Raw genomic sequence first — 26,383 nt, 5'->3', positions numbered from 1 at the left:
GCCTGCCTGCCTGTTGGAGGTCATTTTGTAGGCTCTGCCAGTGCTCATCCTGTTTCTTCTTGGCCAAAGGAGCAGATGCCGGTGGGTCCTGCTGATGGGTTACGGACCTTCTACGAGGGGCCCTGTCCAGCTCTCCTGGAGTAACTGCCTGTCTGTCTCCTGGAATCTCCTCCATGCCCTTGAGACTGTGCTGGGAGACACAAAAAACCTTCTGGCAATGCCACGTATTGATGTTGATGCCATCCTGGAGAAGTTGGACTACCTGTGCCAGCTCTGTAGGGTCCAGGTATGGCCTCATGCTACCAGTAGTGACACTGACTGTAGCCAAATGCAAAACGAGTGACAAAACAGACAAGGAGGGAAAAATGTCAGTGGCCTCCCTCCACCTGTTAAACCATTCATTCCTGTTTTGGGGGGTCATCTCATTGTGGCCCCTCTAGTGCACCAAAGCAGCTGAAACTGATGAACAAGCCCCTCTGCTACTTAACTGACCAGATCAACAGCCCACAAGTTTCATTGACTTGATGCTATACTCGGATTAATAAGTGGTGCTTTTAATTTTTTTGAGCAGTATATTTATATGCCCCTTTGTACAGTCTTTGATATCTGTCATTTATTGTACAGTACCTTTTATACCTTTCTTATGCAGCAAATTTCAAATGTATCTTATATAGCACCTTTCATAGCTATATGTTCTGTGTAGCAATAATGATCACTTTATGATGCACCATAAAGTTCGTACTTTTCTGTCCAACCAACGTACAACACGACACCACTCTTTGGTGCCATAATAAACAAGACTGGATCGAGTATGGATAGACAAATCGAAATAACAGATACATATAAAAGGCACTATACAATCGATAGATGGAAAACACACTGTATGATAAATGGTGCCCTTTATGTCTGCCTATTTGACAGATAGAGGCATAGATTTGAAGGGCACTATATAATAGAGAGACAGGCATGAAAGGCACTGTATGATAGATAGATGGATAGACATGAAAGGCAGTATATAATTAATGGATAGACATGAAAGGCACTATAAAATGGATAAAGACATAACCATGAATGCTACTATATTTTAGGCCAATAGATGGAAAAGGCAATGTATAATCGTAGAATGACAGACAGAATAGGCACTAAGTAGATTGACCAACAGAATGAATGTCACTATATAATAAAAAGATAGACATGAAAGACACTATAAAGCAGACAAACAGTTAAACACAAAAGGTACCATATTTTAGATAGATGTAAAAGGCACTATAAAATAGATGGAAAGGGTGCTAAACCATATACATCAAAGGTATAATACATATACACTGTACAGACCTAAACAGCACTAAATAGATTAATTGATAGATATTAATTACACTATTTAATAAGTAGTTAGATATGAAAGTCACTATAAAATAGACAGATAAAAACTAAAGGCCCTATTTTAGATGAATGGAAAAGGCACTATATAATAGGTAGATTGATAGAGAGGGAAGGTACTAATTAACAGACATGAAAGGTGTTAAACAAAAGATAGATATATAGATATGAAAAGCACACACATTATATATATATATATATATATATATATATATATATATATATATATATATATTTAGATTTATATATATATATAATATATATCCATCCATCCATCCATCCATGCTCTTCCGCTTATCGGAGGTCGGGTCGCGGGGGCAGCAGCTTGAGCAGAGATGCCCAGACTTCCCTCTCCCCGGCCACTTCTTCTAGCTCTTCCGGGAGAATCTCAAGGTGTTCCCAGGCCAGCCAGGAGACATAGTCCCTCCAACGTGTCCTGGGTCTTTCCCGGGGCCTCCTCCCGGTTAGACGTGCCCGGAACACCTCACCAGGGAGGCGTCCAGGAGGCATCCTGATCAGATGCCCGAGCCACCTCATCTGACTCCTCTCGATGCAGAGGAGCAGCGGCTCTACTCTGAGCCCCTCCCAGATGACTGAGCTTCTCACCCTATCTTTAAGGGAGAGCCCAGACACCCTGCGGAGGAAACTCATTTCAGCCGCTTGTATTCGCGATCTCATTCTTTCGGTCACTACCCATAGCTCATGACCACAGGTGAGGGTAGGAACATAGATCGACCGGTAAATTGAGAGCTTTGCCTTACAGCTCAGCTCCTTTTTCACCACGACGGACCAATTCAGAGCCCGCATTACTGCAGACGCCGCATCGATCCGCCTGTTGATCTCACGCTCCATTCTTCCCTCACTTGTGAACAAGACCCCGAGATACTTGAACTCCTCCACTTGAGGCAGGATCTCGCTACCAACCCTGAGAGGGCACTCCACCCTTTTCCGGCTGAGGACCATGGTCTCGGATTTGGAGGTGCTGATTCTCATCCCAGCCGCTTCACACTCGGCTGCGAACCGATCCAGAGAGAGCTGAAGATCACGGCCTGATGAAGCAAACAGGACAACATCATCATAGATATATATAGATAGAGAGAGAGAGAGAGAGAGAGAGAGAGAGAGAGATGTGAAAGGCACTATATTTTAGATAGACTGGTTATGGAGGGGGCACAGTCTTATCTCTGTTGCATGTTCTAGTGCTCTCATCATGTGTAGTTCAGTGAGACCTTCACTTGCATGTAACGCATCTCCGAGACACTCGAGCACCATAAAAAATTAGAACGTATTAAATTACGTAATTCCATTCTAATTGATACAAAATGTCGGTCATCCCACCTGAAGTCCCCTGCCCACTGTTTCCACACCCCTTCTCCAGTGATGCATCCCTTTCCCAAAAACCTGGAAGAAAACTTTCCGAGAGAAAAAAAAAATTTAAATTCCATCTACGCTTAATTTTGCACTGCTGTGTGTGTGTTTATGTTGGACACACTCGTCCTTTCAGTCCAGGGCACATGAATGCAAATGTGAAAGGCGCTATATACTGATAGACAGATATGTTTTCCTCGCTGGCCTCTCCTCTGTCTTTTCCTTTTCAATCTCGGTTATTTACGCAACTCTTAACCACATTAGAGCCACTGAAAGGTCTAAAGAGTTATAACAACAACTGCTGCGGACGTGATGAGAGGGCAGGGACTGAGCTGGGATTTGAACCCGAGTCCTACACTCTGTGAAGCAGAAAAGCTAAGCACTGGGCCATCATGCCAACCATACTGTACAAGGTGTGATCAAAAAATATGATGAATGTTTAAATAAAATAAAAAATTTTTTACAGTAAAGGACACAGAGCCATTAATCCCACTCAAAATACTCCTCCCTCACTTCGAACACACACTTATTATCCCGTCATTCTTACTACGTTCTGAAGTTGTTCTCTTTTATGAGTGTCTTTACTTATGCTGTCATGGCTGCCTCGATATTCTGAATCGATTCCAAATGTTGGCCTTTCCTTGTCATTTTGACTTTGGGGAAGAGTCAGAAGTCACAAGGTGCCAGGCCCGGTAAATAAGGTGGATGAGGACACACTGGGATGTTTTTTATTTGACAGAAACATTCGACCGTCAAAATGCATGGAACAAATTTTGCACTCGCTCGCCTCTTGTTCAAATCCGTTGTTAACATGTTGTTCAACTGAACCATAAGAGTTGTTCGGATCCTCAGAACTTTCCCTAATAGTCAGTCGCCTGTGTAATCGAATCATTTCGCTTACTTTATGATGTTGAAGGATGTCCTGATCTTCGAGCGATTCACTACCAATACGAAATCACTTGAACCGTGCAATACAATACAATTTATTTTTGTGTAGCCCAAAATCACACAAGGTGTGCTGCAATGGGCTTTAACAGGCCCTGCTTTTTGACAGCCCCCCAGCCTTGACTCTCTAAGAAGACTCCCAAAAAAAACTTTAGGGAACAAAATGGAACAAACCTCGGGAAAGGGCAGTTCAAAGAGAGACCCCTTTCCAGGTAGGTTGGGTGTGCAATGGGTGTCAAAAAAATAAAAGGGGGGGGGGGGGTCAATACAACACAATACACAGAACAGAACACAAGTCATCCTCAATACAATATAATAGTGTAATAGAAATATTACAAGTACAGAGCAGAATTCAACAGTAGATAATGTCCCATAATAGGATTTGGATTTGTTCAGAGAGTCCTGGACACCTCAGCAATCAAGCCACCATACGAACCCATGTACCCCCCAAACCCCGAACAACCCCCCCCCCATACCCCCCGAAACCAAAGCCATTCCACAGCTTAGTCAGCGCTGGGCCAGTATGATGAAAGGACCCCTCTACCTGATGATTCTAGTGTTTTCCTCCATTAGAGATGGCAGGCAGACATCTTGGCAGGTGGGCAGTGGCACCAAGTGCCACATTTGAGTACCGAGAAGAGACACAGAACAGGTGAGGAGGGTTAGTAACAAATTCTAACTGTCACATTCCTTATGTTTTAGAGCTAATTACAGACAACAGAGATGCAGTCTGCACAGTTAATCAGCAGCTCTAGTCAGGGTGTGCTAAACTGAAGTTGCGAGTCTTCAGCTGGGATTTGAAAGCTGAGACTGAAGGGACATCTCTTATAGTAGCAGGCAGACCAGTCCACAGTTTAGGGGGTCCTGTAACTAGAAGCTCAACCTCCCATTGTTATTTTATTAATCCTGGGAGTCATAAGCAGACCAGCATCTTGAGATCTTAATGTGCGCTCAGGTTTGTAAGTCATGATAAGTTCAGACAAGTAAGCTAGACCTCGGCCATGTAATGCTTTATATGTTAAAAGGTGGATTTTGAAATCTGCCCTAAACTTAACCAAGAGTGAGTGTAAGGACTTGAGGACTGGGGTTATGTGTTTGTATTTTCTTGTTCATGTAATACTTCTTGCAGCAGCATTTTGGATTAGCTGGCAGCTGTATAAAGAACAGTTTGAACATCCAGTGAACGCCGCACTGCAGTAGTCAATCCTACTAGAAATAAACACATTAATCTCCGAAATATTTGTAAACTGTCATCACGGTCACCGCACCATCACCATAAACTCATTTTAACATTTTGGGTGTTTCTTGACAATTTATTTTGCCGTTTGAAACAAAAATTTCATATTAATGTGTTGTTTCGTGATCCCACTTTAAAACACACCTTCTCTCAGCCATAGCTCACCACCGACTAACTGCGAGTCGAAACGAGTCGAAACTTGTCACACACTCTTACTAAGGTTTGATGCGCAGCTTCCCACATTGAGGATCCCCGCCTTTCCGTTGGGTGGCGCTCAGCAGCAGCAGCAGCATTATCCGTAATTTTTGATCACGTCTTCTCTTTGCACGTCTGTTTGGGCTCGATGAACCCGATGGGCCTTCTCCATTCAGCTCGGTCCTGCGCCTCTCGGACCCTTTTCCGTCAGATTATCTTTTCTTGTATCCATCCCCCTCTGCTTTGGCCTCCCTCGCTTTCCCTTCCCCTGAACTTCCATTTCCATCAGTCTTTTTGCCTACATATTCATTGTCTCTCCTTCTCACAAGTCCACACCTCATCCCCCTACTTTCTTGCACTTTCCTCGCTACCTCTCACACTTTTGTTGTACCTCGGTATCCTCTCGTTTCTTATTCTGTCCTTTTTGGTGCGAGCTGCATACGCATTCTCATCTCTGCCACCTCCAACTTCTTCTCCTGCTGCGCTCCCTTCACTACTCACGTCTCGGCTCCACGCATCGTTGCTGTGACCTTTAACCTTCTTCTTAATTCTTGGATCGCCCATACCCCCCGACAGCGCCCATACTGTGTAGGCATGTGAAAGTAACAACTCTAGGAGTCTAAATGCTTGAGCCCCGTCTCTCTCTCTTTCTCTTGTTCAGGGATGAATGCGGCAGTGAGAGCGGTGGTCCGAGTTGGCATTTACACGGGGGCCCGGGTCTTCTTTGTATATGAGGTCAGTGGCATTGTGGGAGGTGGTGGATTCCATCAAAGGTTTCACATGATGGTGATGCTGTTGTCTTGACATTTCCTATCACGTGACAGGGATACCAAGGATTGGTGGATGGAGGAAACAACATCCGGGAGGCCTCCTGGGAGAGCGTGTCCATGATGCTGCAGCTGGTAAGTGAGACCCCCTGACTTGCTGCCTTGCCAGGGCCCCTCGCCCTTCAGCATTCTCACCCCAAATAAATATTGTTAGACAGTAAAGCTCCACCTTATGGTGGTGGGGGTGCAGTGTTTGGCTTTGTCACTGTATAGGGTCCCCATCTGAAGTGTCCAGTGGACAACAGCATCATTTATTGCTGTAGCACATTTTCATACTCGGGGAATGGAGCTCAAAAATGCTTTACAGGATGTCCAAAAATGTTATTAGAAAAGAAAAACAAATTAAATTAAGTCAGCATAAACAACGTACAAAAAATTAAATCAATGCACACTTAATCACCACTCTCTGTTGCCATGATGTCTGACTTGAATGACACTGTCCTCCATAATCCATCCATCCATCCATTTTCCAACCCGCTGAATCTGAACACAGGGTCACGGGGGTCTGCTGGAGCCAATCCCAGCCAACACGGGGCACAAGGCAGGAACCAATCCCGGGCAGGGTGCCAACCCACCGCAGTGTCCTCCATAATGTCTGGCACAAAGACACATTTCTCTGTGATTTCCTCCTCTGCTCCACAATTTAAAATTCCAAATCAAACAATTCAGACGTCGTGATTAAAGTGCCCACTGCAGAATTTCATTTAAGGGGATTTGGTTTAATTTCGGCCCCACCATATAGCAATGACAGCACTTTTTCTACACGGTCCCCCCATTTCAGGGCACCATAATGTTTGGGCCAATTGCCATCATAGGTGTTTATAACTCTTCAGGTGAGCTTCATGGCTTCATCAGACCCCTCGGTTTGCTTCTCCCCTTTGGAGTCTGTAGCTGCCATTGTTCAAACATGAGGACAGCAGTTGTATCAATGAAAGATAAAAAAGCCATTAGGGGGCTGAAAAAAAACCATCAGAGACGTCAGTGGGGCCTTAGGGTGACCGAAATCAGATATCTGGAATATCATGAAGAAGAAAGAACACACTGGTGGGCTCAGTCATCACAAAGAGTCTGGTGGGCCGAGGAAGACCTCCACTGCTGACGATAGGAGAATCCTCACTGTGGTCAAGAAAAAGCCCCCAACGCCTGTCTAACAGATCATACACAGTCTTCAGGGGGCCGATGTGTGTGTGTGTCAGAGACGACTATCAGCAGAAACACAGAGGGGGACACACTGCAAGATGAAGACCACAAACACGGATGGCAGATTACAGTTTGGGAAAAAGGACTTCAAAGAGCCTGCAGAATTCTGGGAAAAAAAGGTCTTGTGGACAAACGAGACAAAGATGAACCTCATCAAGGTGATAGCGAGAACAAAGTGTGGAGTCGACAAGAAGGAGCCGCCCAAAGCAGATCACCTCATCTGTTACACATGGCGGTGCTGGGGGTGTTATGGCTTTGGCATGAATGGCTGGCACAGGTCCTGGCACACTTCTCTTCAATGATGACGGAGCTGCTGATGGCACAATGAATTCTGAGGTGCAAAGAAACATCTGATCTGCTCGAGTTCAGTAAATGAGCTCCAAACTCCATGGATGGCACTTCATCCTACAAGATAAGGAGCCAAACAGACTGCTGAGGACACACAAAGGAGATTATCAAAGATAAAGAGGCCAAGACAGTCACCTGATTTCAGTCCAACTGAGCAGGCCTTCCATCTGCTGAAGAGAAAACTGAAGGGGATCTCTTAGATAGACAGATAGATAGATAGATAGATATGAAAGGCACTATATAAGATAGATAGATAGATAGAGATAGATAGATATGAAAGGCACTATATAATAGATAGATAGATAGATAGATAGATATGAAAGGCACTATATAATAGATAGATAGATAGATAGATAGATATGAAAGGCACTATATAATAGATAGATAGATAGATATGAAAGGCACTATATGATAGATAGATAGATAGATAGATAGATAGATAGATAGATATGAAAGGCACTATATGATAGATAGATAGATAGATAGATAGATAGATATGAAAGGCACTATATGATAGATAGATAGATAGATAGATAGATAGATAGATAGATAGATATGAAAGGCACTATATGATAGATAGATAGATAGATATGAAAGGCACTATATGATAGATAGATAGATAGATAGATAGATAGATAGATAGATAGATAGATATGAAAGGCACTATATAAGATAGATAGATAGATAGAGATAGATAGATATGAAAGGCACTATATAATAGATAGATAGATAGATATGAAAGGCACTATATAATAGATAGATAGATAGATAGATAGATAGATAGGCTCTATCTATCTATCTTTCATATCTATCTATCTATCTATCTATTATATAGTGCCTTTCATATCTATCTATCTCTATCTATCTATCTATCTTATATAGTGCCTTTCATATCTATCTATCTATCTATCTATCTATCTATCTATCTATCTATCTATCTATCTATCTATCTATTATATAGTGCCTTTCATATCTATCTATCTCTATCTATCTATCTATCTTATATAGTGCCTTTCATATCTATCTATCTATCTATCTATCTATCTATCTATCTATCTATCTATCTATCTATCTATCTATCTATCTATCATATAGTGCCTTTCATATCTATCTATCTATCTATCTATCTATCTATCTATCTATCTATCTATCTATCTATCTATCTATCTATCATATAGTGCCTTTCATATCTATCTATCTATCTATCTATCTATCTATCTATCTATCTATCATATAGTGCCTTTCATATCTATCTATCTATCTATCTATCTATCTATCTATCTATCTATCTATCTATCTATCTATCTATCTATCTATCTATCATATAGTGCCTTTCATATCTATCTATCTATCTATCTATCTATCTATCTATCTATCTATCTATCTATCTATCTATCTATCTATCTATCTATCTATCTATCTATCTATCTATCTATCTATCTGTTTCTACAAGTGATTGGGTTTAGACTTGCAGGTGAAGACTACACGTGTTTCTTTAGTGACTCGACAGCCCCTTTCTACTAGCAACACCCCCATCCTCAAGTGTCCCTCATTTCACTTTTAGTGTAACCTTTTTCTTTTAAATGTCTCTCAGATTAACACACTGTTTTTCCGAAGGTCACACTCCCTAAGTGACCTTCGCCCTTTGCGGTGGCCCTCCATGTTTTCGCAGACTGTAAATGGACACCTCCTCGAGGGTCAGCTGAAATGCCACGTTCTAAATGAAGAAGTAATTCCCACTGGCGTCACATGAGATTTATTTTGACTTGGTGCTGTTGGCCTGTGCTGAATTATGTAATTGGGGGTGTGGGTTGTGCTCCAGTGTATCCTACTGGAGAAAAGTCTTTTTTAAATTAAAAACATTGGGGAAGGCTGATTACGGGCTGTAACAACACAGAAAAGTCAACATCTCACTGCCTGACATCTCACTGGACACAAACTTGTATTGATTTGTCTGTTTGTACTAAAGACACTTTTAAGTGACATTCCTTTATATGGCCCCCCTCCTCAAGGCGCTATACAAGCACGGGATGAATGGACGTTTGTTGGCACTGTTTTACAGTTGGATCACCAGGAGTCCGAGGTGGGAACTGAACTGGCAGCCTTGAGGAGTATTAAGTCCAGGGCCTTAACCAGTAGAACACACTATTGGGTGGTACACCCCCCCCCACCCCACCCTGACCCACAGTCTGCTCACCCAGAACTGCTCCTTTCTCCCCCCCAAGACACTAAAGTGGGTCCTCTCTAATTGGACTCTCTGGTGCCAACTGGTGGCTTAAGGGAATAAAGTGGGCACCGTCTCTAGTGCTCTGTTTTGCACAGCTCTCTCTTATAGGGGGCCCACTACGCTACATTATGCTTCTTGTTCTTGTTGTCTGCCTCTGATTGGCCCTTACGTCTGCTATGTGTCTTCTTTTTTCCATCCATTATCCAACCCGCTGAATCCGAACACAGGGTCACGGGGGGTCTGCTGGAGCCAATCCCAGCCAACACAGGGCACAAGGCAGGAACCAATCCCGGGCAGGGTGCCAACCCACCGCAGGACACACACAAACACACCCACACACCAAGCACACACTAGGGCCAATTTAGAATCGCCAATCCACCTAACCTGCATGTCTTTGGACTGTGGGAGGACATGCAAACTCCACGCAGGGAGGACCCTGGAAGCGAACCCAGGTCCCCAGGTCTCCCAACTGCGAGGCAGCAGCACTACCCACTGCGCCACCATACCGCCCCTGTCTTCTCTTTTCTAGTCTTAAATCCTTTCATTGTGACTTCAGCTCCGCTTCCTCTGTCTTATAAGCCTCGCCTGTTTGTGGTGGCTCAAAACCATGCATTAGTGTTACTCTCTGTGGTTCCTTTATTCCTCAGGGTGGCACAGTGATTGGCAGTGCCCGCTGCAAAGACTTCCAAACCCGAGAAGGGAGGATGGCAGCAGCCAGCAACCTGGTAAAACGGGGTATCACCAACCTGTGTGTGATTGGTGGTGACGGGAGCCTGACGGGTGCCAACCAGTTTCGCACCGAGTGGACCGGACTGCTGGATGAACTTGTCAAGGCGGGTAAGGTGGTGGTGGACCTCATTTTCTGGTAGGCTGTGTGCCTTGGGCAGATGCAGAAAGGCTTGACGGTTTGCCCCTCATTGACACGCAGGGAGGATTACAAGCGACGAAGCCAAGAAATCCAGTCACCTGAACATCGTGGGGATGGTCGGGTCGATTGACAACGACTTCTGTGGCACAGACATGACCATCGGGACGGACTCGGCTTTGCATCGCATCATGGAGGTGGTGGATGCAATCACCACAACTGCACAGAGGTAAGAAGTGATGGCGAGCTGGAGGGGTTTGGGTGTGTGTGTGTAGTGGGGACTCTACATACATGTGCATGAGTAGATGTGCAGCAGCATGTAAGCATTAGAGAAAAAGTAAAGGATAACACATGGTAGTACAGTTACGCCACAATTATGTGTTCCAGGACTTTAGTTTGTTATCGGTGGCACAACTTTAGGAGAAATCTGGAGACGTATTGTAGTCGGGGGACGGGATTGGAGGGTTGAGGGTTCCTTTTTCTAATCTGCCTCATCCACAGCCTACAGATTCACACTACTGGCACCAGCTCTCATTCTCACCTCACTTTGGGTCACAGAGTTTGTCACTGCGTATGTCACATTAGACGATTGGATTCATGGGAGCGCACCACCGACTGCCTTCAGCTGGCTAAGATTATGTAAATGAAATCTATGACTAGGATGGCACGGTGGCGCAGTGGTAGCGCTGCTGCCTCGCAGTAAGGAGACCCGGGTTCACTTTTCAAGTCCTCCCTGCGTGGAGTTTGCATGTTCTCCCCGTGTCTGCATGGGTTTCCTCCCACAGTCAAAAGACATGCAGGTTAGGTGGATTGGCAATTCTAAATTGTCCCTAGTGTGTGGTTGGTGTGTGGGTGTGTGTGTCTCCTGCGGTGGGTTGGCGCCCTGCCCGTGATTGGTTCCTGCCTTGCGCCCTGTGTTGGCTGGGATTGGCTCCAGCAGACCCCGTGACCCTGTGTTCGGATTCAGCGGGCTGCATAGGCGGCCTTTGTAGGTGGCGACTAGGGCAATCGCCCCAGGCCCCGCACCTGTGGGGGGTGGGGGGGGGGGGCGATAGGACATACTTTTGTCACCGTCAGCTCATCATACAAATATGTGACTGAAATACGGTACGTGGTGGGTTTCTTCTAATTCCTGTGACCGTTGCGAGCGCGGAAAGAAGCTTTTCAGAGTTGAAACTTATCAAAAATGATCTACAATCAACAATGTCGCAAAACAGACTGTGCAGTTTAGCTGTTTTGTCACTCGAAAAGGAACTTGCCTCAACATTGGACTACGAGGATCTTATCAACGATTTTGCTCAGGGAAAAGCCAGAAAAGTGAACTTCCGTCTATGACTGTCAAAGCAGCTGTTTGGTAAGTGTTCGTTTTATTACAAGTGTTCTGGTTCTCCGTAATTAAATAAATTTGCCAACTCCAGCGGGTTCAGCAGAAACCACTGTTATCTAGTTTGTTAATTTTGCCTGCAAAATGTTTCTGAATCAGTTGGTTAAAGGCCAGTAAACCAATATAAGAACAATTACAATACGTAATGTAATCAAACGGCCAATGGTACCTACATAAGGCACCATGTTTTTTAACAATAATAAGGCGTACAGCATTAGAGGCGGACAAGCCCGTGAGCGTGGTGGTACGGTATATAGCCTACACTTATGGCTCTCGGCCCCGCGTAATCCTAAGGCCGCCTCAGCGGGCTGGAAAATGGATGGATGGATGGAAGTCTATGACTAAACGTCAACTAATGTGACATCCTGGCCTTAACAGAAAAATGCAACAAAAGGCAGGGACGGGTGCTGAACTCACCAGAGATGTAACTGTTTGTACCGCGCCAGCTTTGTCAGGCGGCACGCTATTGGCTGTCAGAAAAAGGGGCGTACACAATTGCGCTGGAAGATCGATGCTTGGTCAGTAAAGGTAACATGGGCTGTGATTTTTCAGTTGTGTAAACAGAAACGGTGCAGTGACGAGTTCAGTAACTCCGATCGGCAAATCTGACGTGCCTCATGACAAAAAGTCGCATAATGTGACATAAAGTACAGTAAGCACACAAGGACAAGATAGGTTACTAAACAGGACGAGACAATGAGACTAACTTTGAATCATTCAGTACGGATCTTCTCCCAGTCATTAGAAGGATCAGGTCGTCTGCTACGCAAAAATACCAACTCAAACGAAAATAAAATGGTTGGTAGCCCATAACTGATACATGTAGATTTCATAATTCTCACACACACACACACACACAAACAGCTACCTTTGTTTTTGATTCTTGCATGTAACATTTAAGTAGTGGAGAGTGTGTGAAGCAGGTGGCTGAGGGCTTACAGCGCTGCGCACACACACACACACACACACACGTAGTCATAACACGCTGAGATGCTCCACTGCTTGAACTATCATCCCAGGAAAACCAAACCGTTTGCAAACAGCTAAGCTAACACTCAGTGATGGGTCGTTCTTGAACGATTCGTTCATTTTGAACGAATCTTTAATGTGACTCGGGAAGAACGAGTCGTCTAGTGTGAGTGATTCGTTCAGTCGCGCATGCGCATTTGCCCAACTTTCTATAGTTTTTTCGAGTCTTCGGATTTTTCGATGTCGTTCGTTCATCACGTGACAGCCCCATAAGCTTAACCAACTCAGTCTGAGCCGGAAAGAGAATTGATTAGTTCATCTCTCGAGTCTTCGGGTTTGAGTCGTTCATTCATCACGTGACAGCCCCATAAACTTAATCTAAGCAATCTGAGCCGGAAAGAGAATTGATAGTTCATTCCTCGAGTCTTTCGAGTCGTTCGTTCTTTTGTCACGTGACCACTTACCGGCTCAGTAGTAGCGAATCACAGACTAAAGACCCAGGTAAACAATGAATTAATATTTTCTGTTTCTTATAGCATTATAGTTTTGTCTTGTTTGTAGTGTGATCAACATTTGTGTAAGCAGTAGATGTGTTAGGGAGGTAACAGGTAACATTTTAATTATGTTTTGATAAAATAAACGAAATGACTCGAAAAAAGATTCGTTCATTTTGCTGAACGAGACTCAAAGGTCCGAGTCGGTAAAATGATCCGAACTTCCCAACACTGACTGCTCTAAACGCTTCCTCTTCTGATCTTCGCACTATTTTTTTTTCTGGGTGGAGTCAACACAGACAAGTGGGTGGAGACTTAATGGAGTTTTTTTTTTATATAACTCAGAAGAAGTTATGAAAAAAATGCAACAAAAGTGCTGAACATTGAGTTTTAGACATTGATGTTAATGAAAAATCGAGTCGAAAATTCGATATACAGTATTGCCCAGTCTGCACGTAAAAAAGAGTTTCATTGTATTTTGTACACATTACAGTAAATCTGAACTGAACTGATTAGACTGCATTGCTGCTATCTAGTACATAAGAAAACGCTGCCGTCTGGGTGTCCAGTCCCACCGAGCCATCTGATTCGTGGGTCTGGCGTTGGTCTGATTGGTCAGTTTCACTTTGGTTGTTCAGTCAAATGCGATCGAGACAGGAAGTGCTAGACAAGAGAGGGCGACACACACAGGGTTAACTGAGAAGAGGTGCGACGTTCAATTCATGATTTTGATCATTGTTTTCAGGTTTTTTTTTGCAAAATATGAGTTAAAAAGGAGCATTCCAATGACAACAAAGAGAATAACATTCCGAGCGACATTGAGGTTAGAGATACTAACAAAGTGCAGCTCGAGATGCTGTTCAAAAACGGGAAGGATACAGGGACAGGAGTGACCAAGGCTACTCGAAATTAGGGGCAGGAGTGATCAAAGCTACTTGAAATGAGGGACAGTCGTGACCAAGGCTACTCAAAATAAGGGACGGGGGGACTTGAATATTTTCCAGGTACGGTGAGCTCAGCCCTTTTTTTTTTTGTTTTTGTTTTATCGTTTTTCCATTCCTGTAATAGGGATGCAACATGATTTCTCAGATAGGTGAGCTTCTCTTTTGTTTGCGTAGCCCAAAATGCCCGTATTCTTATTCCTCGTCACTGCATTCTACGCATTGTACTTGCAGGGGGGCATCATTGGTTGTCCTCTCTCGTATAAATGGAGCCCACCTGTGCAGCTAAAGATAAAATCAAACCTACACTAAAAGATTACAAAATCTGGAAAAGAAAGAGGCACAGAAGTAGAAAGTCTTAACCGAGACAGACGATCATAAGAGAGGAGACAGAATTACAAGGAAACAGGCGCAAAATGAAGACCCCCACTCAGTTAAGAGTTTCTATTAAAAAGACAGAAGAGTGCAGTCAAACCCAAAAGTTGGAGCAAGACCCCCCAATCCCAAAGAAGCACTCTCTAAAGCACGGGTGTCAAACTCCAGTCCTGGAGGGCCGCAGTGGCTGCAGGTTTTCATTCTAACCATCTTCTTCATTAGTGACCAGTTTTTGCTGCTAATTAACTTCTTTTGCCTTAGTTTTAATTAGCATGAATTAGGCCCCTTAATTGTCTCTTTTTCTTTAATTAGCAGCCAAACAATAATGAGACACAAAACAAGCTGCCACATGACCAGCTGTGCCAATCACACAATTTCTGAAAATAAAGGTGATGGTCTCGGTAAGGTCGAACTCTCAGGTCACCAAAACATTTTGACCGTGTTCTTAGGAAAAACAGAAAAATCAACAGTTTTGGAAATGTCTGCTATTGCAGAATAAGAGCAGCAACAAGCCATGGAATTAAATAACGAGTTTAATTAACAGCAAGAATCAGCTTCTCATTAAGAGATTGGTTTGAGTCAAATTGGTTGGAATTTGAAATCTCAGTTTAGCTGGTCATCTGTTGGCTCGTTTCACATCTTATTTTTGTTTGGCTGCCATTTAATGAAGAAAGGAATAAATTCAGAGGACTGAATCCTTAAAAACAGTGCTATTAAAATGAAAGGGAAAGTAGTTAATTAGCAGTGAAAACTGGTCACTGATTAGGAAAAGGGTTAGAATGAAAACCTGCAGCCACTGTGGCCCTCCAGGCCTGGAGTTCGACACCCCTGCTCTAAAGCTTTTATATGTGTCTGTCCCAAGAGCCAATGACTAGGTGGCAAAAGTTCAGAGGGGTATTTTTCATATGTGGATTAGTCGTTTAGCCGGATGTAATCGTTGGCGATTTGGCCTGATCCTGGATCTGTCGGTTTTTCGAAACTCTTGCTGGAAGTGTTGTCATAGCAACACATCCTAATCCTCAGACCTGGGGGGTATTTTTCGTACGTCGCTTAAACCATCCGAGATCAGGTGCCTCATCTTGGATAAGTTAATGCCAGTGAAACTCATCCAGATAAGTCGGTTTTTCAAACGCAGCCGTGTATTAGATTAGTCGAGCCGGATCTAATCATACGAGATGAATGCGCGCGCCCGCGCTGATTGAAAAGCCCAAATATATTGAGTCTAGAAAACATGATCAGCAAGTCTTTGATAGGCTGCAACAAAATGACGAAAGAACGGGCGCATTTTTTTTTTTTTCACACACGCGGCGCAAGACCTTTTATGCGAAGGACACGAAGAATTTCAAGATTTAATATACTGTACATAAGGGGTAACACTGCAAAAGCAGCCCAGACCAGAAAAGACGGCTGGCAAAAAGTGGCCGACAAATTAAACGCTAAGTAGTGTACATTGTACTTACTGAATGCAGCGTTTCATTTCATATGTGTCAGATTAATTATTATTTAATATGTCATAATTCCAGATCAAACGTGAGCACAAGGAGAACATGGGAACAGGTTAAAGTGAAGTACAAGAATATACTTCAAACTGGTAAATATTGGTATATAACTATTTAAAGAATTGTTGACATAAAGAATCATATATAATATAAAAAACATTAATTTTAAAGCTAATAAGGAGGCAGACGAGCAAAAAACAGGTGGAGGTCCACGCGGTCCAGATCTAACCCCTGCAGAAGAGTTGGCACTCCAGCAAAATGCCCATCACCCTGTTTCTGAGAGCATTCCAGGGGGAAGCTCCTCCTCAGAACCAGTGGCAGGATGCAGTGGTCACTTCATTTCAGGTAAAGGATGGTCATTGCATATATTTGTCCTCCATGTGTGCCACAGGTATGTTCCATATAGCCCTCTTTTTTGTTGGGTCAGTTGCAGGGAATGTCATATCCCTTGAACCTGTGTCTGACCAACGAGATATTAACGAAGGTCAAATATTTGATGAAGACACTGTGTCTGATTATTCATCAGGAGGAGAGGTACATTTTCCAAATAATGTTTGATCAAACTCCACTCTGATCAGTTTGTTCTGCGTTAACAAGGATTAGTTTACACACGTGATCAGTGTCCGTGCGTGGAAGTCATCCAGTCAGGGCTTCTCCGTTCATGAATGAGTGACCAATTGATATCGGTGCGCAAATTATACAAAGAGAATTTCATATAGAGAGGGTTTTGCGCGATCGGCAAGATCCTTTATTGCTCCCGGAGGAAATTCTGTACGAAAGATACCGCTTTAGCCGAGGGGGAATATTGTACCTCAAAGATTTATTAGCACCTTATATTCGAAGTCAAACTCGGCGAAGTCGGGCTCTCACAACCACACAGACAGTAGGCATTGCTTTGAGGTTTCTTGCAAGCGGCACTTTTAATATACTGTAGGCGATGTGGAAAATCTAACTAAAAGTGCAGTTTGCCAGGCAATTTGTGACGTCTGTTTGGCTCTGAAATATTTCCTTTGAGTTTTCATTGTGTTTCCTGGACACCTGCGTGTGCAGACAATAAAAGAGACGTTTCATGCCATTGCAGGTAGGTAACACACAGGCTAAAACACCCACAGCTCCATGAAGAATCCCACAATCAGCCTAACATTCTCATTACCAGGATTTCCAAATGTGATTGGGGCACATGGGACTGATCAGAGTGGAGTTTGATCAAACATTATTTGGAAAATGTACCTCTCCTCCTGATGAATAATCAGACACAGTGTCTTCATCAAATATTTGACCTTCGTCAATATCTCGTTGGTCAGACACAGGTTCAAGGGATATGACATTCCCTGCAACTGACCCAACAAAAAAGAGGGCTATATGGAACATACCTGTGGCACACATGGAGGACAAATACATGTAATGACCATCCTTTATCTAAAATGAAGTGACCACTGCATCCTGCCACTGGTTCTGAGGAGGAGCTTCCCCCTGGAATGACCTCAGAAACAGGGAGATGGGCATTTTGCTGGACAGCCAACTCTTCTGCAGGGGTTAGGTCTGGACCGCATGGACCTCCACCTGTTTTTTGCTTGTCTGCCTCCTTATTAGCTTTAAAATTAATGTTTTTTTATATTATATATAATTATTTATGTCAACAATTCTTTAAATAGTTATATAGGCCTACCAATATTTACCAGTTTGAAGTATATTTTTGTATTTCACTTTAACCCGTTCCCATGTTCTCCTTGTGCTCACGTTACTACCTCCCTGATTATACTTTGTGTGACGGTGCTTTCCGCTTCTTTGATACCAAAAGTGTTCGCACTGTGAACAGCATGAGGCTCGACGCTTACCGCGGCCCGTGATAGCAGATGAGTGACGCCCTTGGTCTGATTAAACATTTAAGGTATGGTGTTGCTGTCTAATAAGCAGATACATCATTGCGATAAACGGGTTTCAGTGTGACCGAGAGTACTTCGATTCCCAGAAGTCTGCTGGAGAGTAAAGGGGCCGACGGGAGGAGGAGGAGGAGTTGTGGCTGCATGCTGTCAGTGTTCGGCGGGAATGAAGTAGAGCGGAGTGTCCGCGGTGGGTCACTTACATTTCCAGTGATTTGCTTGGCAGACGCTTTGATCCAAAGTGACTTCCAATCGAGTAAACCTCGAAAACATAAGTTTATGTTTCAATTTAGTTTCCAAATTGATCACCACAAGTGAAGAGCTTAGACCAGAAATACAAGCGAGTAACAATCCCAGCTGATATCAGAAATTCACTAAACAGGAGGGTCTTCCACAACTTCTTAAAACACATCGAGGGAGTCAGCAGTTCAGATGGAGGTGGGCAGCTCATTCGTCCAGCCAGGAGCTACACATGTAAAGAGTCTGGACTGAAATCTGATGCCACACAGAGGTGGCATCACCAGATGGCGTTTATCAGCAGACCTAAGGAGATGAGGAGGTGCAGAGGATCTCGCAGAATGGCTGTGTCAGTTCTAGCCCCCTAATCATCCCCTGTGTCTAACTGGCTATCTCTCTCACACCTCCACCATATCTGATAGCTAATGTATGGTGAGTGTATTGGTGCAAAAATGGCTGGTGATGCCTCATCCAGATGGGTGAAGTTGCCCCCCACTGTCTATGTAAAGCACTATGAATAGCGAGAAAAGCACTATATAAATATAATTAACTATTATTATTCAATATACTTCGATGGGCTGGCACCCTGCCCGGGGTTTGTTTCCTGCCCTGTGCCCTGTGTTGGCTGGGATTGGCTCCAGCAGACCCCCGTGACCCTGTAGTTAGGATATAGCGGGTTGGATAATGGATGGATGGATTGAATATAAACCAGGAATTGCATGCAAATCGTAGAGCGTTGCCCATTTGCATTTAAAACAAATCATTTCTTCATCACTCTTCCATACACGTAAGCTGTCATTATTTCAGTTTTTAGGATAGCCAGGATTTTGTTGTCGTCCATTATTAAAATGCACACTTCCCTCCTTTTATGATGTCAGAGGCTGTGCTTAAAGCTGATTGGTTGAAGGTGAATAACAGTCCCGGAAGAAACATTTTGATTTTATTTCATGGAGGACAGAAAAAAGACCACCTGAGATATGCATGTGGTCGCTGACACACATGTGCGTGTATGGTGTGTGCTCACGGTGCTGACCCTCTTCTCGCTTTTCTCTGTTCACAGCCACCAGCGGACATTTGTCCTGGAGGTGATGGGCCGCCACTGCGGGTAGGTCCACTCTCGTCCATCTTTAAATGAGTGGAGTGCACTTCTGAATTACACCAGCAGATGGCAGCATGCTGGTTTCCTGCATGGCTTGTGTGTCAAATGTGACAGCAGATGGCGGCTCCACTTGTCCTTCTCCCTCTCAGGTACCTCGCTCTGGTGACCGCTCTGGCCTGCGGAGCGGACTGGGTGTTCATTCCCGAAATGCCTCCGGAGGACAACTGGGAGGAGCATCTGTGCCGGAGGCTGTTGGACGTAAGGCGATGAGTCCACGTTGCGGGTCTGAGGCTCGGAGAGGGTGGTGCAGCAGACATTGCCCACTTGGGTCACTCTCTTGTTTCTTTGCTTGTTTTGGCAGACGAGAGAGAGAGGCTCACGGCTAAATGTGATCATCGTGGCCGAGGGGGCCATCGACAAGTCCGGCAAACCCATCACCTCTGACATGGTGAAAGATGTAAGTTGTCAGCCCAAAGCAAATGCAAAGTGTCCAGCTGTGTTTGGTGACCACCTTTGTATGGACCACCGCTGATCACACATCTGCTACGAACAATAGTGGTCACTAGGGTGTGGTCAGCAAGTAGTAAAGTATTCATCGTAACTCATCCGCTGTGCACCGCCTCTGTTTAGCGATTACAGACACAGTGAGCACCTCTGACTGTCCATATCCCTGTTGATCAAGTCAGGGTGGTCACCAGGTTGGGTGGCAGCGCTTGGGCATTTAGCTAGGACTCATCTGGCTTTGTCTCTTCGGAAAACACTATACTAGCCAGGAGGTGCGGTCATCAAGCTTTGTGCTGGAAAGCCTCTGCTGACCTGCTTTAAAGTCACAACAGACGTATTCCTGTTGTCCACCCTCCTGTCAAGCCAAAGAACTGACCGTCATCACTGTCTGTTGCTCTCACTACAGCTGGTGGTGAAGAAGCTCCACTACGACACGAGGGTCACCATCCTGGGACACGTCCAGAGAGGTGGCACGCCTTCCGCTTTTGACCGGATCCTGGTAAGACAGAAGCCTCCCTCCTCTCTACCTCCTCTTGTTCTCTTTCTCCCTCCTTCTCTTTTCTCCATCCATTTTCATTGTGTGTCCAGTTCTTCAAGCTGTTTGTAACAAGTGCTTACTCTCCTCTCCAACCCCCCCAACACAGGCCAGCAGGATGGGAGTGGAAGCCGTCATGGCACTCCTGGAGGCCACACCAGACACCCCAGCCTGTGTGGTCAGTCTGTCCGGCAACCAGGCCGTCAGGCTGCCGCTCATGGAGTGTGTGCAAGTGGTAGGTGATCGTGGGCCCCTGTATGACTACCTTTAGGGGGCACTGTTGAGGCAAGTGTCTAGTGGAAAGACCTCATCAACAGTCATTGTGCATTGTGAGCCTGTCTTTAGGGGGCACTGTTGAGCCTAGTGCTTAATGGAAAGACCTCATCAACAGCTACTGTTTATCTGCCTTTAGTGGGCACTGATGAGTAACACATCTATTGTGTGGGATGCTGGTGGTAAATGCTTGGATGAGTAACATCTAGTGGGTGGTGTGAAAGTGGTTGAAGTCCACCATATGTGTAATTTTTGGTGCAGCAGTGGCAAAGTCAGATATTTCAAAGTGGGTGGGCAGGCAATAAGGCTTTCCAGGATGCGTTGCTGTTTTTATTGATGAATAAATTAAGGTCCGGTGGGGTGGGACTCCATGAAGTTTCATTCCTAGGGTGCTGTTGAGTCAAGTGGAAAGTGCCGAAGAGCCACCTTATCTCCACATTAAGTGGGCACATTTGAGTCCTACATCTGTTGGGTGGTGTGCTAGTTGTAAGTGCTCAGGGACCACCATATGTTTACCTTCAGGTATGCAGTTGTGTCAGGTGTCTAGTGGGCCGTGTGCTACTGTTAAATGGTTGGTGGCCACCATATGTCTACTTTAGGGGGTGCATTTGAGTCACATCTAGTGGGAAGTATGGTAGTGGTAAATGCTTGAGGCCACCGTTGTATCAATCTTTTTAGGGGGTTCAGCTGAGTCAAGTGTCTAGTGGGCAGCAGTGTGGTCTTCCCACCCACTGCTAATACAGCGTCATGAAAGGCACTATATTGGTACATCATGCATGAGCCTAATTCATCTTGCCCTGTGTATTTCAGACTAAGGATGTGACCAAAGCCATGGCAGATGGACGCTTTGATGAAGCCATCAAGCTGAGAGGACGGTAGGGCGGGTGTCCAGAGAGCGCTCTGTGGCCTTTATCAGACTGCACTCTTCGTTTGATCCTATCTTTATCTTTCTTTTTCTACTTTGTGCTTTATATCTTTTCAGTTTCTCACTTCCCTCTGTTTCTTGTCTTCCACTTTTCTTCTTTCTCCCCGTATTTACCCCATCTTGTTCTGTTCTCCTGCTCCTTCTTTCCTGTCTTTTCTTCTATTCCCTTCTTTAACCCGTTCCCTTATATGTTCTTCCTCTTTCCCTTACCCACTTTTCACTCCTCTTGTTCCTCTTTTTCATACCCATTCTACTTTTCCTTTTGTTCTGTTTTCTTCTCTGTTCTCCATGTCTTTTATTCAGTGCCTTCTTTACTCCTCCATTTTTCTTTTCTCTCATGCTGTTCTTTAACTCTTCACTTTTTTATTCTTCCTCACCTTTATGCTAGTTACTTCCTCTTTATTCCTTCAATTTTCTTTTTTCTCTTGACTTGCCCTCTTTCTTTCTTTCTTTCTTTCTTTCTTTCTTTCTTTCTTTCTTTCTTTCTTTCTTTCTTTCTTTCTTTCTTTCTTTCTTTCTTTCTGTAATGCTCCTCTTCTTCCCTTTTCTCACGTTCTTTCATTCAGTTAGTTCCCTTTTCTTCTTTCACTCTTTCCTTTTTGATGTAATTCTCCTCGCCCCCCTTTTCTTTTTGTCCCCCTCATTTACTTCTTTGGCGCCTCTCCTTCCCTGTTGGTTCACCTCCCAAGAAGACGACAAGTGCTGAGCGTATTGCTCTCCTTTTATATCTAAGAATTGGTAGGAAACGGTTGGAAAGCGTTTCCCACAGCTGAAGAAAATCCACATGTATTGCTGGACTTGTGTCTGCACTTGTCTGTGTTGGGTTTGGGCCTCTGCTGGCCACATATTCAATTTCTTCGTACTTCTCTTTTCTTTTCTACCTGCTCTCTCACTCTTTCCATTTTTTTATTCTCTTTCTTCTGACCCCTGCCCTCCCTAGTATCCCTTTCTCCTCCTCCTCTTCTTTCTTTGGTTCCTCTTATTGCTCCCATTTTCTTTTTTTCCTCCTCCCAATTTTCTCTTTTTTTTTTTTTTTGCCCGTCCTTCTCATGCTCTTTCCGTATTTCTGTTCTTTCTCTTTTGTTTTTTTCTTCTTACCTCCCTTCTTTTCTGTCCTCCTCATTTGCTTCTTTTTCTCCCCTCTTCCTCTTGTTCCTTCTTTATTAATTATTATTTTCCTTTTTTGAAGGTCCTCTAATTGCTCCCATGTTTTTCTTTCTCTCCCTCTCTTTATTCCTGCCCATCCTCCTCATGCTGTTTCCATTTTTTCTGTTAATCCTCTTTTTTTTCATTCTTTGCAGTGTACTTTTCTCTTTTTTCCTCCATCTTTTATAACCTTCACTTTCCGTTTTCTTCTTTCAGGAGTTTTGAGAACAACTGGAGCACCTACAAGTTGTTGGCACATGTGCATCCACCTGAGGGAAAGGTAACGCCTGGGCATTAGCCCCTAATGTTGTGTGTCTGGTTGGGCAGTGTCATGGCGCTCACCTCTCACCTGTCTTGTAGAGCCCTTTCAACATTGCCATCATGAACGTGGGAGCGCCGTGTGCTGGAATGAACGCAGCCGTCCGCTCGGCAGTGAGGATTGGCATCATACAGGGGCATCACATGTTTGCTATTCATGATGGCTTTGAGGGATTGGCAAAGGGACAGGTAACCTGCCACACCTGCTGGGGTCCAGGGTGGTTGGTTGTTGGGGGGGGGGGGGGTCTCATCCTAACCTTTACCCACTTTCTCTTCATCTCTACTCTGCACAGATTGAACCCATCAACTGGATGGGTGTTGGTGGCTGGACGGGAAAAGGAGGGTCCAACTTGGGCACAAAGCGGTAGGCAATCCAGGGGCAGCTTGGCCATCTTCTGTAAATGGCAGCCACCTTGCTGGGTTTGCACCTGACTGATGGCTTCCTCTTGTTTACAGCACCTTGCCGGGGAAATACTTGGAAGAAATCAGCGAAAACATCAGCAAGCATAACATCCACGCCCTGGTGGTCATCGGAGGCTTTGAGGTGGGTGCTGGGGGGCGCAGGGTGGGAACGGGGTTAGGAAATCAGCAGTTTCTCATCCCTGGCCCATTCATCTGTCCTTTCTAGTTATTCATTTTGTTTTCTTTTAACTTAACTGTGGTTATTTATGTTTAATTTCTGTTTTATTGATTACTAGCAAAATACCTGCGCTTCGCAGCAGCGAAGTACTGCTTTAAAATTTTTATTAAGAAGAAAAGTAAACCTTTTTAAACTGAGGGAAAATATACCAATAATTATTTGTTAAGGATCTCTTTGTATACCACGTTGTCAGTTCGGCCCTCTGGTTGTAATATGACCAAGTTGTGCGCTGAGCTCACTCTTGAGCATGTAACGTACATTAGGAAAAACAATCTCACATCAAATCAATGCCAACCTTTTGTAGGGTCTGTCCCTGAGACTTATTAATTGTCATTTCAAAGCAGAGCCTTACTGGAAATCGGAGGTGTTTGAATTGAAATGGGTTTCATCGATAACTTCGCATCCAGCTTTTGAGAGTTGAAACATTCATAAACATCAAAGTGTCCACTACTCAAATCGTCACCTGTGAGTCTAAGATGTTTAGGAGGCATTGGTGGTTGTCTAAAGGTGTAAAATATTGGGCCATTTCGGTACACTTGAAAGTGACAACCAAACAATTCAGCGGCAGCCATCAACTCACATGCAGAACCACAGGTGAAGGGTTAAGCATTTCACTCTTCTAGTGCTCCTATGTAGTATAATTATCTCCTGTACCGTCATCAGTCCACACCTTGAACCTGTGCCAGTCATTCAATACATAAGACACAATGTTCCTCCGGATATCAAGAGCGAGCCTGATATGTCCGTGCAATATGTAACACAGAGAATGGAAAAGGCAGGCACCATCTCCGGGCATGGAAACCACTCGGTAAGTGACAGTTGTTTGATCGATGGTGATCACCTCGATAGACATGTTAATGGGGGTACGGTTGGAACGATAAACTAAGTCTGAAATACTTACACAATAACTATAATCGTAATAAACGAACAATAAAACAGCGGAGAAGCCGTGGGTTAAATAAAAAGGCTGCAGTTATCAGCAGGGAGACGTGAATACCATGGTGAAGCAAGGAAGGGAATGAAGAGACCGGAGCGACGGATGGCTTTATATAGGCAGGCAGCCAACTACGTGGGAGGCATGGGGATGGGGGACCCAACGCCACCTCACACGGCGACCAAGCTGCAGGCTATGGATGTATATATGTACGTAAGTAGGATTCAGTTAGCGTTGGGAACCCGCGTATCAAATTTCTTGAAGATGGGCCCATAAGTAACAAAGACCATTGGAAAGTTCAATATGGCGGCCGACAATGGCGTCATACCACCGAAATAAGTACGAGCATCGGTTTCGGTTAGCGCAGGGAAGCCGCCTACCAAATTTTGTCAAGATGGGGCCATAAATAAGAAAGTTTAACATGGCGGACGTTGTCGACAGTTATGACCGTTACGCGTAGAATTTCGAAATGAAACCTGCTTAACTTTTGTAAGTAAGCTGTAAGGAATGAGCCTGCCATCCTACACAGGAAGTTGGAGAATTAGTGATGAGTGAGTCAGTGAGGGCTTTGCCTTTTATTAGTATAGATTATAAGGATTGTTATAATGATTGATTATTTTGAGATTTCTGAATCATGTTCATAATATGTATTCATTCTTTATTTTTCTTGTGTGTAATGAGTTCCACCTTCTCTCAGGGCTTATTTAGGCCCAAATTGGTTTTGTTTGCTTTCAAAATACATACAGGTGGGTGGGTAGGGGGGTGGGATCGGTGTGTATAAGGGCTCAAAAGGCCAGCCTCACACACTTACAACGGGAAACCTAATTTTACCCACATCTATATTTTGGATTTCTTTTTTGCCCAGTTTTGTTCTTGTTACAAATGAATATCTATCTATCTATCTATCTATCTATCTATCTATCTATCTATCTATCTATCTATCTATCTATCTATCTATCTATCTATCATATAGTGCCTTTCACATCTATCTTTCATATAGTGCCTTTCATATCTATCTATCTATCTATCTATCTATCTATCTATCTATCTATCTATCTATCTATCATATAGTGCCTTTCACATCTATCTTTCATATAGTGCCTTTCACATCTATCTATCTATCTATCTATCTATCTATCTATCTATCTATCTATCTATCTATCTATCTATCTATCATATAGTGCCTTTCACATCTATCTTTCATATAGTGCCTTTCACATCTATCTATCTATCTATCTATCTATCTATCTATCTATCTATCTATCTATCTATCTATCTATCTATCTATCTATCTATCTATCATATAGTGCCTTTCACATCTATCTATCTATCTGTCTATCTATCTATCTATCTATCTATCTATCTATCTATCTATCTATCTATCTATCTATCTATCTATCTATCATATAGTGCCTTTCACATCTATCTTTCATATAGTGCCTTTCTTATCTATCTATCTATCTATCTATCTATCTATCTATCTATCTATCTATCTATCTATCTATCTATCATATAGTGCCTTTCATATCTATCTATCTATCTATCTATCTATCTATCTATCTATCTATCTATCTATCTATCTATCTATCTATCTATCATATAGTGCCTTTCACATCTATCTTTCATATAGTGCCT

At 43.7% G+C, this 26,383-nt stretch overlaps 1 protein-coding gene across 1 annotated transcript in view; it reads left to right on the top strand.

Annotated features, from left to right (window-relative positions):
- Positions 1-26,383, top strand: part of pfkmb (phosphofructokinase, muscle b) — a 63,658-nt gene that overhangs the window by 13,693 nt on the left and 23,582 nt on the right. The window contains 14 exon segments of the mRNA XM_051925111.1: positions 5,787-5,860; positions 5,950-6,027; positions 10,375-10,564; positions 10,656-10,821; positions 19,435-19,479; positions 19,623-19,731; positions 19,835-19,930; positions 20,384-20,476; positions 20,622-20,747; positions 21,596-21,660; positions 23,073-23,136; positions 23,217-23,363; positions 23,468-23,538; positions 23,631-23,718. Coding sequence (XP_051781071.1) covers positions 5,787-5,860; positions 5,950-6,027; positions 10,375-10,564; positions 10,656-10,821; positions 19,435-19,479; positions 19,623-19,731; positions 19,835-19,930; positions 20,384-20,476; positions 20,622-20,747; positions 21,596-21,660; positions 23,073-23,136; positions 23,217-23,363; positions 23,468-23,538; positions 23,631-23,718 — 1,412 coding nt within the window.

Source organism: Erpetoichthys calabaricus, chromosome 3 (genome assembly GCF_900747795.2).
Source record: "Erpetoichthys calabaricus chromosome 3, fErpCal1.3, whole genome shotgun sequence".
NCBI lineage: Eukaryota > Metazoa > Chordata > Cladistia > Polypteriformes > Polypteridae > Erpetoichthys > Erpetoichthys calabaricus.
This window is presented reverse-complemented; position numbering and strand designations above follow the sequence as displayed.